This window comes from Hypanus sabinus, unplaced genomic scaffold, assembly GCF_030144855.1.
Source record: "Hypanus sabinus isolate sHypSab1 unplaced genomic scaffold, sHypSab1.hap1 scaffold_265, whole genome shotgun sequence".
NCBI classification, from domain to species: domain Eukaryota; kingdom Metazoa; phylum Chordata; class Chondrichthyes; order Myliobatiformes; family Dasyatidae; genus Hypanus; species Hypanus sabinus.
Window position 1 is genome coordinate 68,507 of NW_026780781.1, and position 14,054 is coordinate 82,560.

The 14,054-nt window shown below is 49.1% G+C and overlaps 1 protein-coding gene across 1 annotated transcript in view; it reads left to right on the forward strand.

Annotated features, from left to right (window-relative positions):
* Positions 1-10,982, forward strand: part of LOC132388108 (NACHT, LRR and PYD domains-containing protein 3-like) — a 65,879-nt gene extending 54,897 nt beyond the window's left edge. The window contains exons 9-14 of the mRNA XM_059960467.1: positions 1,768-1,938; positions 6,030-6,200; positions 6,356-6,526; positions 6,682-6,852; positions 7,008-7,175; positions 8,026-10,982. Coding sequence (XP_059816450.1) covers positions 1,768-1,938; positions 6,030-6,200; positions 6,356-6,526; positions 6,682-6,852; positions 7,008-7,175; positions 8,026-8,113 — 940 coding nt within the window. The 3' untranslated portion in view covers positions 8,114-10,982. The remainder of the gene's footprint in view (positions 1-1,767; positions 1,939-6,029; positions 6,201-6,355; positions 6,527-6,681; positions 6,853-7,007; positions 7,176-8,025) is intronic.
* Positions 10,983-14,054: the final 3,072 nt, after the last annotated feature.

The following is a 14,054-nucleotide window of genomic DNA, read 5'->3' on the forward strand; positions in this document are numbered from 1 at the left end:
TATGGACAGGAAAGGAATGGAGGGTTATGGGCTGAGTGCGGGTCGGTGGGACTAGTTGAGAGTAAGCGTTCGGCATGGACCAGAAGGGCCGAGATGGCCTGTTTCCGTGCTGCAATTCTTATATGGTTATATGGCTATCTCAAACCATCAGACGGAGTGCGTCCCTTGTCTACAACCTGCCTATCCTCCCTCTTGCACTGTCTCCAAACTTGCTCTATTTCTGAGCCAACCTCTCTTTCCTCCATCACTTCAGTTCCGTTCCCACCTCCCAGCAATTCTAGTTTAAACTCTCCCTCGTAGCTTTTGCAAACCTTCCCGCCAGGACGTTGGTCCCGCTCGGATTCCAGTGCAAAACTTTTTTTTTTTTTGTTCAGGTCACACCTGCTGCAAAGGAGGTCCCATTGATCCAGAAATCTGAACACCTGCCTCCTGCTTCAATCCCTCATCCACACATTTATCCTCACTCGTTTCCTATACTCACAGTCTCGTGGAACAGGCAGTAATCCTGAGATTACTACCATTGAAGTCCTGCTTCTCAACTTCTTTTCTGACTCCCTGTAGTCTTTTTTCAGAACATCTTTCATTTTTCTAGCTATGTCATTGGTACCAATATTTACCATGACCTCTGGCTGTTCTCCATCCCACTGCAGGCTCTCGTGGGCGTGATCAGAAACATCCTGAACCTTGGCACCTGGGATGTAAACTACCATCCAAGTTTCTTTCCTACGTCTAAAGAATCGCCCGTCTGACCCCCTAACTATAGAATTCCTACTGCCTTCCTCTTCCTTTCCCTACCCTTCTGAGCCACAGGGCCAGACTCTGTGCCAGAGGCACAGACACTGTTACCTCGCACATCCCGCTCCCCAGAGGCCGCCCCCCCCCAGCAGTACCCGAACAGGAGTACTTGTTGTCAAGGAGGACAGCCACTGGTGTTCTCTCTAGTACCTGATTCTTTCCCTTCCCTCTCCTGGCGGTGACCCACTTCTTCAGTCTTCCATGTTCCTGCGTGACCATCTGCCATCTGTCTGTATTGTAAACAGATAACCTACCTCGCCTCGACCCTTTATCACCGAAGCCCCGTTGAGCCAAAGCCTTCCTACTCTGTCTCCCGCTCCTCTGACGCTTGCTCTGTAAATCTGTGTTCCTTTTAAACTCTTCTCGCTGTTCTCACTGGCCGACTTGTGCAGTCGTGCTGAAGAAAAAAAAAAATCAGTAATTGTGTTTCTGATAAACACTGGGGATTTGTACCGTCTCCTGTCTCTCTGTGTCCTTCACCCTCACTTTCTCTCATCTCCAGGCTGATGAAGGTCGGTCTCACAGATTCTGGTGCCAAGGACCTCGCCTCCGCTCTCAGTACAAACCCATCACTGACGGAGCTGGTCCTGACTGGTAATGAACTGGGGGATTCAGGAGTGAAACTGGTGTCTGCGGCTCTGAGGAACCCAGAGTGTAAAATACAGAAACTGGAATAAGTACCAGACTGTGGGAGATTCTGTTTAGAGTCACTGGGTGTCTGACACTAAACATTAATGTTATCAGTAATTATAATACTGTTAAACACTGGGGATCTGTACCCTTTCCTGTCTCTCTGTGTCCTTCACCCTCACTCTCTCTCATCTCCAGACTGTGGGAGATTGTGTTTACAGTCACTGGGTGTCTGACACTGAACATTAATGTGATCAGTAATTGTGTTACTGATAAACACTGGGGATTTGTACCGTCTCCTGTCTCTCTGTGTCCTTCACCCTCACTCTCTTTCATTTCCAGGCTGTACCGTGTCGGTCTCACAGATTCTGGTGCCGAGTATCTCGCCTCCGCTCTCAGTACAAACCCATCACTGACGGAGCTGAACCTGAGTGGTAATGAACTGGAAGATTCAGGAGTGAAACAGGTGTCTGCGGCTCTGAGGAACCCGGAGTGTAAAATACAGAAACTGCGGTAAGTACCAGACTGTGGGAGATCGTGTTTTCAGTCACTGGGTGTCTGACACTGAATATTAATGTGATCAGTAGACACAAAGAAACATAGAAAACATACAGCACAATATAGGCCCTTCGGCCCACAAAACTGTGCCGAACATGTTCCTACCTTAGAACTACCTAGGCTTTACCCATATACCCATATTTTTCTAAGCTCCATGTAGCCATCCAGCAGTTTCTTAAAGACCCTATTATTTCTGCCTCCACCACCGCCGGCTGCCCATTCCATGCACTCAATACAATCTGTGTAAAAAAAAAAAAACACCTTACCCCTGATATCTCAACTGTACCTACTTGCTTAAAACTGTGCTAGCCATTTCAACCCTGGGAAAAAGCCTCTGACTAACCACATGATAAATACCTCTCATTATTTTGTACACCTCCATCAGGCCACCTCTCATCCTCCATCACACCAAGAGAACAGGCCGAGTTCACTCAACCTATTCTCGTAAGGCATGCTCCCCAATCCAGGCAACATCCTTGTAAATCTCCTCTGCACCCTTTCTATTGTGTGCACATCATTCCTTCAGTGAAGTGACCAGAACTGAACACAATACTTCAAGTGCGGTCCGACCAGGGTGCTATATAGCTGCAACATTTTTACCTCATTATCTCTTGGCTCCTGAACTCAATCCCATGATTGATGAAGGTCAGTGCACAGTATGCATTCTTAATCACAGAGTCAACCTGCGTAGCAGCTTTGGGTGTCCTATGGACTCGGACCCCAAGACCCCTCTGATCATCCACTGACAAGAGTCTTACCATTAATACTATATTCTGCCATCATTTTTGACCTACCAAAGTGAACCACCTCACACCTATCTGGGTTGGACTCCATCTGCCACTTCTCAGCCCAGTTTTGCAAACGATCAACGTCCTGCTGTAACCTCTGATGGCCCTCCACACTGTCCACAACACCCCCAGCCTTTATGTCATCAGCAAAATTACTAACCTATCTCTCCACTTCCTAGTCCATGTTATTTATAAAAATCACAAAGAGTTGGGGTCTCAGAGCAGATCCCCGAGGTACACCACTGCTTAACGGCCTCCATACAAAATATGACCCGTTTACTAACACTCTTTTGTCCTATGTGGGCAAGCCAGTTCTCGATCCACAAAACAATCTCCCCTTGGATCCCATGACTCCTCACTTTCTCAATAATCCTTGCATGGGGTACCCTATGAAATTCCTTGCTGAAATACATACACACTACTTCTATGGCTCTACCTTCATCAATGTGTTTAGTCACACCCTCAAAAAATTCAATCAGGCTCGTAAGACACGACCTTCCTTTGGCACAGCCATGCTGACTATTCCTAATCATATTTTGCTTCTCCAAATGTTCTTAAATCCTACCTCTCAGGAACTCCTCTATCAACTTATTACCTACTGAAGTAAGACTCACTGGTCTATAATTTCCTGGGCTAACTCTACTCCCTTTCTTGAATAAGGGAACAACATCCGCAACCCTCCAATCCTCCGCAACCTCTCTCATCCTCATTGATGATGCAATCATCATTCCCAGAGGCTCAGTAATGTCCCCCCTTGCTTCACACAGTAGCCCGGGGTACATCCCATCATGTCCTGGTGACGTATCCAACTTGATGTTTTCGAAACGATCCTGCACATCCCCTTTCTTAATACCTACATGCTCAAGCATTTCAGTCCGCAGCAAGTCATCCCTACAATCGGCAAAATCCTTTTCCGTCATGAATACTGAAGCAGATGATTCATTAAATACATCCGCTACTTCCGAAAGTTCCATACACATTTTTCCATTGTCACACTTGATTGGTCCTATTCTCTTGCATAATATCCTCATGCTCATAACATACTTGTAGAATACCTTGGGGTTTTCCTTAATCCTGTCTGGCAAGGCCTTCTCGTGGCACATTCTCGCTCTCCTAATTTCATTTAAGCCCCTTCCTGCTAGACTTATTAACTTCCAGATTCATATCTCCAGATTTATGCTTCCAAGTTCCTGATAGCCTCATAGATCCTCTTAGATCCTCCTACTCCAATTTAAACTTCCCTAACTTTTCTGTTCCGATTCCTCTCCAAAGCTACGGTAAATGAAATAGAATTGTGATCACTATCCCAAAATGCTCTCCCACTGTGAGATCCGACACAGGACCAGGTTCATTTCCCAATACCAAATCAAGTACAGCCTCTGTTCTTGTATGCTTCTCTACATATTGTGTCAAGAAACATTCCTGAACACACCTAACAAATTCAACCCCATCTAAACCCCTCACTCTAGGGAGATACCAATTAATATTTGGGAAATTAGAATCTCCCACCTCAACAACCTTGTTATTGTAACTTCTTTCCAGAATTTGTCTCTTTATCTGCTCCTCTATGTCCCATTTACTATTGGGTGGTCTATAAAAACTCCCAGTAGGGTTATTGACCGCTTCCTGTTTCTAACTTCCACCCACAGAGACTCTATAAGACTTCCTCCTTCTCTGCAGCCATGTCACTATCTCTGATCAAGAGTGCCACGCACCCACATCTTTTGCCTCCCTTCCTATCATTTCTAAAACATCTAAAACCCGACACTTGAAGTAGCCACTCCGGCCCCTGCACCATCCAAGTCTCTGTAATGGGCACCACATCATAGCTCCAAGAGCTGATCCACGCTCTAAGCTCATCCACTTCATTCATCATACTCCTTGCATTAAAATAGACACATCTCAAGCCATTGGACTAAGTGCGTCCCTTCTCTATCACCTGCCTATCCTCACTCTTGCACTGTCTCCTAACTTCCTCTATTTCTGAGTCAACCTCTATTTCCTTCATCACTTCAGTTCGGTCCCACCCCACCCAAGCAATTCTAGTTTAAACTATCCCCAGTAGCCTTTGCAAACCTTCCCGCCAGGATATTGGTCCCCTTCGGATTCCAGTGCAACCCATGTTTTGGACAGGTCACACCTGCCCCAGAAGAGGTCCCACTGATCCAGATATCTGAATCCCTACCTCCGGTCCAATACCTCATCCTCGCATTTATCCTCCACCTCACTCTTTTCCTATGCTCACAGTCTCGTGGAACAGGCAGTAATCCCGAGATTACTGCCATTGAAGTCCTGCTTCTCAACTTCTATCCTGACTCCCTGTCGTCTGTTTTCAGGACCTCTTCCCTTTTCCTGGCTATGTCATTCATACCAATATGTACCATGACCTCTGGCTGTTCTCCATCCCACTGCAGGCTATCGTGGGCGTGATCAGAAACATCCTGAACCCTGGCACCTTAGAGGCAAACTACCATCCGAGTTTCTTTCCTACGTCCAAAGAATTGCCTGTTCGACCCCCTAACTATAGAGTCCCCTATCAGTACAACCTTCCTCTTCCTTTCCCCACCCTTGTGAACCACAGGGCCGGAATCTTTGCCACAGGCATGGACATTGTTGCTCTCCACAATCTCCCGTAGGCTACACGCCCTAGTAGTACCCGAACAGGAGTACCTACTGTCAAGGGGGACAGCCACTGGATTATTCTCTAGTTCCTGCTCCTTGCCCTTCCCTCTCCTGACTGTGACCCACTTCTTCAGTCTCCCGTGATCCTGGTGCGACCACCTGCCTGTAACTCCTCGCTATCATCTCCTCGCTCTCCCTGACCAGACGAAGGTCATCGAGCTGCATCTCCAGTTCCCTAACTCCGTCCCTAAGGAGCTGCAGCTCGACACACCGGGTGCAGATGTTGCCGTCCAGGAGGCTGGGAGTCTCCAGGATCTCCCACATCTGACACCGAGCACAGAAAACCAGCCTCACACACATACTCTCTGTCTGTATTGTAAACAGATAACCTACCTCGCCTCGACCCTTTATCGCCGAAGCTCCGTTGAGTCAAAGCCTTCCTACTCTGTCTCCCGCTCCTCTGACGCTCGCTCTGTAAATCTGTCTTCCTTTTAAACTTTTCTCACTGTTCTCACTGGCCAACTTGCACAGTTGTGCTGACAAAAACAAAATAAGTAATTTTGATACTGATAAACACTGGGGATTTGTACCGTCTCTTGTCTCCGTGTTTTCACCCTCACTCTCTCTCATCTCCAGGCTCGGGAATGTCGGTCTGACAGATTCTGGTGCAGAGGATCTCGTCTCCGCTCTCAGTACAAACCCTTCACTGATGGAGCTGGACCTGAGTGATAATAAACTGGGAGATTCAGGAGTGAAACTGGTGTCTGCAGCTCTGAGGAACCCAGAGTGTAAAATACAGAAACTGGAGTAAGTACCAGACTGTTGGAGATTGTGTTTAGAGTCACTGGGTGTCAGACACTGAACATTAATGTGATCAGTAGTTGTGTTAATGATATACACTGGGGATTTGTACCATCTCCTGTCTCTCTGTGTCCTTCACCCTCACTCTCTCTCATCTCCAGGCTGTACCGTATTGGTCTCACAGGTTCTGGTGCTGGGGATCTCGCCTCTGCTCTCAGTACAAACCCATCACTGACGGAGCTGAACCTGAGTGGTAATGAACTGGGAGATTCAGGAGTGCAACTGGTGTCTGCGGCTCTGAGGAACCCGGTGTGTAAAATACAGAAACTGCGGTAAGTACTAGACCATGGGAGATTGTGTTTACAGTCACTCGGTGTCTGACACTGAACATTAATGTGATTGGGAATTGTTTTACTGATAAACACTGGGAATTTGTACCATCTCCTGTCTCTCTGTGTCCTTCATTGTCACTCTCTCTCATCTCCAGGCTGAAAGATGTCGGTCTCACAGATTCTGGTGCCGAGGATCTCGCCTCCGCTCTCAGTACAAACCCATCACTGACGGAGCTGTACCTGGGTGGTAATAAACTGGGAGATTCAGGAGTGAAACTGGTGTCTGCGGCTCTGAGGAACCCGGAGTGTAAAATGCAGAAACTGCGGTAAGTACCAGACTGTGGGAGATTGTGTTTACAGTCACCTGGTGTCTGACACTGAACATTAATATGATCAGTAATTGTGTTACTGATAAACACTGGGGATTGGTACTGTTTCCTGTCTCTCTGTGTCCTTCACCCTCACTCTCTCTCATCTCCAGGCTCGGGTATGTCGGTCTCACAGATTCTGGTGCTGAGGAACTCGCCTCCGCTCTCAGTACCAACCCATCACTGACAGAGCTGGGCCTGAGATGGAACTCGCTCACAGACCGATCTGTCCCCGCTCTCCACCGCCTCATACTGACCCTGTCAAGTCTGGAGTGGATCGAGTGAGTGTTTGTATTATTGTTCTTTGTGATAAAATAACTGGGGCTGCGGGTCTTCTGGTGAGATTTGTCTGTGAAATGTTGTTGAAAAATTAACCCCGGTCCCCTGTTACTGACACTGTTGTGTAATCTAAGGCAACACGAGTGAATCTGCAGATGCTGAAAATAAATAAGAAACACAAAATGCTGGCAGAACACAGCAGGCCAGACTGCATCTATGGGAGGAGGTAATAACGATGTTTTGGGCCGAAACTCTTCATCAGGAGTGAAGTAACATGGGATGGTCGAGGGTGGAAAAGAAGTGGGGGGGAGGGATAAAGTAGAGAGCTGGGAAGTGATAGGCTGGAGGGAAATGGGCTAGGGGGAAGGTGGAGAATTATGGTAAATAAAAGAGAAAGAAAGGTAGGGCTGGGGGAATGATTATAGTGAGGGGGAAAAAGAGGGAGAAAGAGAACCAGACTAAAATAATGGATAGGGATTGGGGTAAGGTTGGGGGGCAGGGATATCAACAGAGGTCAGTGAATTGGATGTTCCTGCCGGCAGGAAGGAGGCTGTCGAAGTCCTTTATGTCAACTTACTCAGGACATATTGAAAATAAGAAGCGTGCTTCTATTATTTTATTATTCCAGCCTATCACTTCTCAGCTCTCTACTTTATCCTTCCCTCCACTTCTAATCCCCCCTCGACCATCCTATGTTACTTCACTCCTGATTAAGGGTTTCGGCCCAAAACGTTGTTATTACCTCCTCCCATAGATGCTCTCTGTCCTGCTGAGTTCTGCCAGCATTTTGTGTTTCTTATTTATCTGCTGTGTCATCTGTTTATTTCATCTTTATTCTTTCATTTGTTTCAGGCTGTTCGGGAATCGGTTCAGTGAGACCGGAAAGAAGGAACTGAGATCTCTGCAGGGAGTCAGACCCGGACTGAGAGTGACCGTGTGAATATCTGAATGTTTGAACATCCCCATTCGAGGGATGGGACATGTTGGCCGATTCCCCACCGTCCCCTTTAACTCCCTCCCTCCCCTTAAACTTCCATCCCGCCCGTTAACTGCCGCCCTTACCTTTAATTGCCGTTCGCCAGGTTTAATTCCCAACGGGACTGGCTCCAGTTGTCTTCCTGTAATGACGTATTTCGACCTGTTATCCAGTGGCACAGCTTCTGCCGGATATGTGGGTTCGAGACTCCCCCATGTGATACCCGGGAAAGTACACAGACGGAAGAACCCGGGGACCGGGGCTCAGTCTGGGACACCGGTGTCCCGGGGTGGGGGGGATGATCCCGGGAGAGAATCCTTTTGCTCCCTTTGCTGAGGACGGTGCATTCGGCAGCCTGGCCGATATAATGATGTTAAATGGACAAATCCCCCGGCAGTGACCCTGGATCTGCAGCGATCCCGGACACGGCCCTGAAGTGTGATTTTATAATCATCGGTTCCCCGATGCAGAGTGACAGTGAGAAACGGACTGATTATTCAAACTGTCACTCGTTGTCGCTGGTCAGTTAATTGTGTGTGACTGTGAGTGAGTCAGGAGCAGCTTATTTATTCCCGCATGTCAGCAGCTCACACATTGTTTAATTTACATTTGTCACAGAAATCAATAAACCGCTGTAACTTCCTGTCCTGGTGCCGGACTCGAGTTTTATTTGAGGCTTCTGCTGCCCCCCCCCCACCCCGCACCCTGTGCTCTGCAACAGTGGGTAGGAGCTCCTCACACTGACACAGTAGCGTCTCAGCTCCAGGCTGAGGGAGGTCGGACTGCCAGAGTCTGGGTGTCCAGGATCTCATCTCCAACCAACCCCCTTCCTGGCTGGCTAACTAACTGACCTCCTCCTGTCCCCTGCAACCAGTTATAATGGACAATAGTATCAGACTTGCGTCCACTGATGTCCCAGCTCCCTCTGCACCGTCCCATCACACACTCCCAGGGTCAGACACAGAGTGAAGCTCCCTCCACACCGTCCCGACCCACACTCCCGGGGTCAGACACAGAGTGAAGCTCCCTCCGCACCGTCCCATCACACACTCCCGGGGTCAGACACGTTGTGAATCTCCCTCCGCACCGTCCCATCACACACTACCAGGGTCAGACACAGAGTGAAGCTCCCTCCACATCGTACCATCACACACTCCCGGGGTCAGACACAGAGTGAATCTCCCTCCGCACCGTCCCATCACACACTACCAGGGTCAGACACAGAGTGAAGCTCCCTCCACACCGTCCCATCACACACTACCACGGTCAGACACAGAGTGAAGCTCCCTCCACATCGTCCCATCACACACTCCCGGGGTCAGACACTTTGTGAATCTCCCACCACACTGTCCCATCACACACTCTCGAGGTCCACGCACACACACACACACACACACACACACACACACACACACACACACACACACGAGATGATGGTGAAAACGACGGAGAGAAGTAGTGGAACGGCGGGGAGCGATACAGGGTGCATGGAGGGCGGGAGGGGGCATAAACGGGTAGCCAAGTTCAGGTGGATATTAGAAACTTACCGATTAATAAACACTATTGATTTCTGGGTTCGAGAAGTAGCCCAGGATGAAATCGAAGATGAGGAAAATTTTGTGAAAAGGGGAAGCCGTCCTTTTACGAATCAAACGCCACCCTTTCCCATTAATCCTCACCATCGGCATTCTTAACGGGACACACCACTTCCCATTCACTCCCACTGTCTGTCTCCCATTGGAACTCCTCCTGTTCATTTCTAACGGGACCGGGATCCTGAAAATTGGTCGCAACGTCTGAATTCCCTGTTTGTCAGAACTCAGGGCGGTGTTTACGGAATTTGACGAGAACGCCGACGGGTTGATTAGTTATACTGAAAGTCGAGGGTCGTGTGGATGTTGACGGCATTGTAACACTGACGTTACTCAGGACTCAAAATGGTCTCCGGGGAGAAAGTGAAGGGCTGAGTGACAATGGGCGCTCACCTTGTTTCTCATGGTCGGCAAGGAGGGAGCGGCACATTGACAAGGGATTGGGAGTGACTGGCAGAATTAAGATGACCGACAGGGTGGGGATTGTGAACTGATTGAAAATTAACACCAGGGAGGGAGTTCTGTGAAGATTAAAAATAGGATTCTGGATTAAAGCCAGAATAAAAAATTGTCACCAGGGAGAGAGTGACGCACCGACATGACATTGTCACCGTGGAGGGAGTGACGCGCACACCGAAAATGGTCTCCAGGGACCTAAGGATTTACTGAGAGAAAATGGACCCCAGGACTGGAGTAACGCACTTATAAATCAGAGGGCGTGGCGGCCCGATCTGAAATAGTCCCTGATTCCTTTGTCACAGTGGCTGACAAGGAGAGAGTGATGGACAGACTTAAAATGGCCAAATGGGAGGGTGAGACGCACCGGGTAAAATGGCCGAAACGGAGACAATGGCACATTGTGAAGGGAGAGGGCGTAATGGGTCGATTAAAATGATCTGCTGGGAGAGAATGACGCTCTGACATAAAATGTCCGCTGCTTCGCTTAAAATGTTTGACGGGGCAGTTTAGGGTTAGTGATTCCTTGTTTAAAGTGAGTGGCGGGAATGGAGGGGATGCGACACTGACTTACAATGGCCACTGTCACACACAGAATCTATGGTGAAGGAACATGCGGTGCCCGTGGATGCAATCCCGGGATCGACTGTGTTATTGATTGTAATAACAGTATTTTAATTTGTGTTTGATATACTCTTGCGTATTGTATAGATTGTTGTATTGTATTGTATAGATGTTTTAATTCTAATAATTTTGTCATTGAATAAACTAATGTATATATCTCAGATATTCACACATACGCGTATGTACATACATGTGGGATATTCACACATACATGTGGGTTTTGGGGAGGAGGGTGAGGGGTTTGGGAGGAAGAGGAGTGACGGGACGAGGAGTGGACTGATGAGACGGTGAGCGTGGCGAAGTCACTGACTCAATAGGGGACGGAGGCAAAGGGGCGAAATTCCCTGTCACAAACTGGTGGCCGACATGGAGAAGATAAAGACGGGGTGAGGAGGTGTGAAAAGACAGGAAGGCAGGGGGAGTGATGGGACGGGGAGTGGGGGGAAGTAATGGGACGTGGAGGGAGGGGAATGTGATGGGAACGGAGGGGATGTAACAGGACGGGTGAGAGTGGGGAGCAAAAGGATGGGGAGTGTGGGGGTGACTTTTCAATAGTGGAGGAAGGATGAGTGGGAACGTTTCCTTCGCAAATAAGACGAGCTGCAAGAAGGGGGCGTGATCGGGGGAAAAGTGGAGGAGGGGTCGGGACCAGTCAGGTCTGATGAGATGGAAAGTTGAGTGTCTCAACGGAGGAAGAGGGGAGTGACTCACTCAACGACGGAGGGAAGGGTACGGGTGGGGGAGCGAAATTTCCCATGAGAAAATATAAGGGTGTCAGGAGTGAAGGGGTGAGTAGGGGAGTGACTCACTGGGTAACAGAGAGAGAGAGGGCGATGAGGACAGGCAAATATTGGCATCGCAAAATGGCAGCCAACCAGCATACGATGCAGAGCATCGAGGTGGTGGGGAGAGGACAGCTAGGGGAGGGAGGGAAGGAGTTTGCAAGTGATGGTATGGGAAGGAGGGTGAAAAGATTGTGTGTGTGAGGAAGTGACACTTCGTGCTGGAGGGAGGATCAGACCCCGTCACAATATGGTTATCGGCATAAGGTTAAATGGAGAGATGTGAGAGTGGGCACCAAGGAGAGGAGGGATGAGAAGTTGAGGTTGAATAAACAGGAGGGGAAGTGAGTAGTTGAGGAAAAGGGTTTGCCCCATTCTACAATGGTGGGAGAGCTGTTGTCAATGGGAACCATCACAAAATGGCCACCAATCAGGGTGAGATGGGCGGTGATAGAGGGGAGACCGAGGGGACAGCGAGCGGAGTGTTTCAGGAATATGCCGAGGGTGGGAGAGGGCGACTTGTAACAAGGGAGCCGGAACTGGGGGGTTCCTACAGGGAGGAATGTGGCTAGCACCGTTACCCCTCCTTCCTCCCTCCGTCTCAAAAAGCCCGCCTTGATTCCTCTTTCAGGCTGAGCCTCAGGTCGCTCGGCCTGAATCCTTCAGTCTGTCCGGTGGAGTAGGGGGACGAGTCGTCACTGGGGCCCGTCAAAGGCAGGAGTGGGCGCTGGCTTGCCGGAGAAAATGGAGGCGAGGTCTGGCGGTGCGGGCTGGTTGGCGCGGATCACCACCATTTTCTGCGGGGGAGGGGGAGAGAGGGAGGGGTCACATTGAGGAGGGGAGGGGAGAAAGAGGAGGAGAGGAGACGAGAGCCACTACCCACTCCCTCAGCCTCTCTCTCAGTCCCCTCTCTCCCTGTCCCCACTTCTCTCCCCATCTCTTCCCCCACCTCTCTCTCCCCACCCTATCCTCCTCTCTCCACTCCTCTCGCCACCCTATCCTCCTGTCTCCACCTCTCTCCCCACCTATCCGCTCTCCACCCCCTTCCCCACCCTATCCTCCACCCCTCACCCCACCCTATCATCCTCAATCCACACCTCTCCCCACCCTATCCTCCTCTCTCCACTCATCTCCCCAACCTTTTATTCTTTTTCTACCCCATCTCTCTGAACTATGTAGTCCATCAGCAATAACAGGAACGATTCTCTAATTCCCTATAAAATATGAAATTATAAGTATTATCTCGGATAAATTCGTGAAAAAGACAGTGACCTGCGAGTTTGCATTTGAACAATCGTTGTCAGACGAAAAATGCAGATGTTGGCAACAAAATATTCCTTTTTAGGGTAGCAGGCAATCATCTGTGCGGTATCACACAGAATGGAACCCGTCAGTCACGATATAGACTATCGATTATGTCGATTAGATCGGGACCGGGCGTTTTATTCTTTTCTGCCGTTCCCGGTGAGGTGAAATTGGGAGATGTGAGAATTATGAGGACGGATTTTATTGTTCCCGGCGAGGTGAAATTGGGCGATGTGAGAATTATGAGGACGGGTTTTATTGTTCCCGGCGAGGTGAAATTGGGCGATGTGGGGAATTATGAGGACGGGTTTTATTGTTCCCGGCGAGGTGAAATTGTGCGATGTGGGGAATTATGAGGACGGGTTTTATTGTTCCCGGCGAGGTGAAATTGGGCGATGTGGGGAATTATGAGGACGGGTTTTATTGTTCCCGGCGAGGTGAAATTGGGCGATGTGAGAATTATGAGGACGGGTTTTATTGTTCCCGGCGAGGTGAAATTGGGCGATGTGGGGAATTATGAGGACGGGTTTTATTGTTCCCGGCGAGGTGAAATTGGGCGATGTGAGAATTATGAGGACGGGTTTTATTGTTCCCGGCGAGGTGAAATTGGGCGATGTGAGAATTATGAGGACGGGTTTTATTGTTCCCGGCGAGGGGAAATTGGGCGATGTGGGGAATTATGAGGACGGGTTTTATTGTTCCCGGCGAGGGGAAATTGGGCGATGGGAGAATTATGAGGACGGGTTTTATTGTTCCCGGCGAGGTGAAATTGTGCGATGTGGGGAATTATGAGGACGGGTTTTATTGTTCCCGGCGAGGTGAAATTGGGCGATGTGGGGAATTATGAGGACGGGTTTTATTGTTCCCGGCGAGGTGAAATTGGGCGATGTGGGGAATTATGAGGACGGGTTTTATTGTTCCCGGTGAGGTGAAATTGGGCGATGTGGGGAATTATGAGGACGGGTTTTATTGTTCCCGGCGAGGTGAAATTGGGCGATGTGGGAATTATGAGGACGGGTTTTATTGTTCCGGGCGAGGTGAAATTGGGCGATGTGAGAATTATGAGGACGGGTTTTATTGTTCCCGGCGAGGTGAAATTGGGCGATGTGAGAATTATGAGGACGGGTTTTACTGTTCCCGGCGAGG